The sequence below is a fragment of the Sphaeroforma arctica genome (genome assembly GCF_001186125.1).
Source record: "Sphaeroforma arctica JP610 unplaced genomic scaffold supercont1.149, whole genome shotgun sequence".
In the NCBI taxonomy this organism is placed as follows: domain Eukaryota; class Ichthyosporea; order Ichthyophonida; genus Sphaeroforma; species Sphaeroforma arctica.
In genome coordinates, this window is record NW_014040409.1 from 58,343 (window position 1) to 62,080 (window position 3,738).

The 3,738-nt window shown below is 44.5% G+C and overlaps 1 protein-coding gene across 1 annotated transcript in view; it reads right to left on the bottom strand.

The window, feature by feature from the left end:
* The window catches only part of SARC_03063 (hypothetical protein), a gene marked incomplete at both ends in the record, with an annotated part of 10,877 nt that extends 7,426 nt beyond the window's left edge, over window positions 1-3,451 (bottom strand). The window contains 7 exons of the mRNA XM_014303149.1: window positions 97-378; window positions 735-897; window positions 1,557-1,658; window positions 1,884-1,967; window positions 2,140-2,309; window positions 2,529-2,671; window positions 3,250-3,451. Of these exons, the coding sequence (XP_014158624.1) occupies window positions 97-378; window positions 735-897; window positions 1,557-1,658; window positions 1,884-1,967; window positions 2,140-2,309; window positions 2,529-2,671; window positions 3,250-3,451 (1,146 nt within the window). The remainder of the gene's footprint in view (window positions 1-96; window positions 379-734; window positions 898-1,556; window positions 1,659-1,883; window positions 1,968-2,139; window positions 2,310-2,528; window positions 2,672-3,249) is intronic.
* Between the last annotated feature and the right edge of the window lie 287 nt (window positions 3,452-3,738).

Consider the following 3,738-nt stretch of genomic DNA (forward strand, 5'->3'; position numbering starts at 1 on the left):
ATAAAACATATAAATATATAAATTTTTCATATATAAATTCTCTACTAGGTGCATGTATCATACAACACGCATTCGTTCTGTGCAGATACTCCGTACCTGTAATTGTCCGATCAAGTCTGCCACTAGCAATAATTTACATTTGCTGTTCTGCTTCGACTTCGGGTCGAGTTTTAGAAACTCCTTCACGATGTTTTGTATTCTGGAGACAACCAGCCTGTGAGCGTCATCGGACGACAGTGGAGGCCAAGTGTGGGCCGTTACGTTTTGGTAATACTTCGAGAATCCCAGGAATTCTCGCAGGAATTTCTCTAGCCGACTATCCGTATTGGCCTTAATGCTGATGAGTTTCTGATCCTCAAGCAAGTCCTCGGTCTGATACTATGGTGGTGGGAGGGATAATATTTACAGCGATCATTGAACATATGCGAGAACCAGAGAACGCTCGACTGTTGTACGCGTGAAGCAACTTAGGACAAGAACTTGTAAGCTAGCACACAGTGGCCGTGTACACACACATCGGAACGTAGCTGCGTGATGTACAAGGTGGATTGACAACACTACAAGTGGCACGCACAACGAGAGAAGGCCTACCCAACGACCCGAGAAAGATCTTCGTTCACACGATGGCTGGAGATTAATACGCACTGCTCTGTTATGGACCACCCGCTGCTGGTAAAGACGCGCACCGCGACCAAAGAAGGCACTAGCATGGCACAAGACACACTCTCAGTTACCTTTTCCAGATTTTTCTTCTGAGCATTTTGCAAATCTAATAGCTGGTCGTCGATCTGCTCAACTGTTCGCTGCAGACTTTGCGTATCCATCATCTCAATTGGACGCTTGCCGCTGGCCTTCGACTGTCCAAGCATCAACGCTAGATCATCATTCTCGGAGGCACTATTCCATTACGACAGCAGGTTGTTGCCAGTGAGTGGTTCACAACGCATCAGCCACGGAATGGTTGCACCCATGAACACAGGCAATGTGGCGATGATACTGCCGTACTTGACTTCGAAGAGTACACGTAGGAAGATTTTCTCTACTATGAAATGCTATATACAGAAGCATCTTAGATTCACTCACTGCTCACCAGGCACCACTATCGTTCATAGATCATGCAACCACAAACAATGCACAGTGATACCATAAAGCCGGTACCGCTAAACCCCAGAGAGGTGCTTGTGTATGCTATTGCAAGCATGGTCAAAACATACGCCTACTATGGAAGGCACAAGGTCGTACACTTTGCAGCAACTGTTGACACTTAGAAAACCTTTTGAGTTCGTTTTCGGGATATTATACTAAAATAAGCAAATGTTTTCAGTTGCAACTGCCGCTAAGCCAAGCGTACGATACCACGTCATAAGACAGAGAGACACACCGCATGTGCATACACATGAGACGATTTATATGAGCTACAGCCTATCGCTATTACTACTCCACGCACAAGTATATATCAACATCTGCGTTCTATATACAGGAGGGCAGGCATTCTTCAAGCTCCGCGAGTGACATGGATAATATATTCTTTTGCAGGCCAAAAAAGAAGCACATACCTGAATTCACTTGTCACATTGCCATCCTCATCGACTTCATTCAGGTGATCGTTTATCAACTCGCGTAACGACGTATCTCGGGTCATCTTCACGGAGTGATTGCTTCAGTAGTGGAATTTGAAAGTAAAGTAGGCTAGAGATTAGGCCGAGTGCATCACCAACTTGTCCATAGCAAACCTTCAGAGATATTGCCATTTCATAATCTCATTTTTAAGCATATCCCGTAAGTGTCAACGATATGGCAACCTCAAATGAAAGTCTTCGCGATAAGAATCAGTAAAGGAGACCAAACGATAGATGATAATGCCAACACTGCGACAGTTATACCCAAAGTGCATGGATGTACTAGAAAGTCCTCCGGCGGAGATATTGGAGTCGACTGTGCTCAACGACTGCAGATCTACTTTCCGCCTGATTGAAGTAGGTAAATAGACGAGTTATAAATCGTATACTCATCACCCGAATTCTCTACAGGTAGCTGGTGGCCCGTGTCTCATGCAGCAGAGATCAAGATACGCGATCATCTTAAAAACACATCTAATAATAGATTCGCCAGCGCAGACCCCTGGAATACGCTCCATACCTTCTCACTACATCACTCTTATATCCACTTGCTGATGCATTATTATGCAAGGGGCTCGTAGGCGCAAGCGAATTTGATGGTTCGACCGATTGACAGCGTTTGTATTGCCCACGGGAGGACAGCACTCGCTGCGTGACTGCCACATCCTGATCGATGCTTTCTAGCGAGTCCTGATCAGCCAGAATTACGAATTAGAATAGGTAGAACGGAAAAAACGAGGTCAGCAGATCAAGTATATATCAGCAGGTGCTACCGTCCAATGTACGCGGCTGTCAATCGAAAGCTCCTGCCTAAACACGAATAAGCAACGGAAAGAACCCACATGAACTGACTGACACAGGTGATTATCGTTTGGCATTCAATCCCAGTCAAGGCACAACTTCACATACCGATGCCAGTTGCAAATTCTCCATTTGTTTCCAGTCAACATCCCCAACATATGTGCTGACAGCTTTTTCTTGCCTATTCGAATAGCTGCTTCTTTGATTTGGACTGTTACCACCTGATTCTGAGGTGATGGGCGCTCCACCGCCTGAAAAGTGCCAGAAAACGTATATATGAAGATGCAAGGTTCTTGAAGATACTTCTTAATAGATAGCAGATAGCAAATAAATTATACACACGGAATTGTTGCGTTCTTTTTTCTGTGAGTATGTGAAGCTGGGTTGACGCGATGGGCATTACTCTAGAGACACTCACAAGGCGATCAAGTCAAGCTGGAATCGTTGGCGATACGAAGAACTGATACTTGTATTTCAGAGGTATCAAAGTTTCAACGATCCATTTAAATATAAATTAAGAAGCAGATACTATACACGCATTCCCTACAATGAATTCTCACAGACTGGTAGTTTGAATTTATACCATCCACCTTGTGAATTGTAAGCCCAAGCCTGCACAAGCCAAATTCACGCAACATCCCGAAAAAACGGCCTCAACAGGACTGGCGACCAACTACAATGTCTCTCCTCTCTAGCTCACTGCAATGGCGACTGTGGATACGCACACGAGGGCACTTGCGCACTTCAGATAAAATTGATTGCTACGCAAGTCTAAGCGTACCGAAACGAGTTTCGCTGTCTAGACAGTATACGATGTGCTAGAACGTACCAAGCAGTGAATTTAAAGTTTCCGGTGTCGAGTTGCCTTGGTACACTGTCACCTGAGACATCAGTGGCGAGGGCACCTTCAGCGAACGGTAACCCGCCGCCACAGACGGGCGCTTAAGGATAGATGAACTGCTTCCGCTGCCAGGAGGTATGGACTCCTTCGTTTGGAGACGGTATTGGTTTAGCGCAGGGTCATGAATCATTGTGCTATCTGAAAGAAGTATTTGCGCACAAAATGAAGCCGAGTACTTCTATCCAAATTGAACATAGCATTCTTTCAGTTGCCAACATGCTGCTATTCCGCACTCTTCCGGCGTATATATAAATGAAGGTAACTATAAAACGTCCAAGTCACAACATATTAACGTAAATAGATGTACTCGAGCCAAAAAACCAGATTGCATATAAATATGTACACACGCGCACACACACACACACATACATATATATATATATATACTTATATACTATGTATATATATGCATATGAA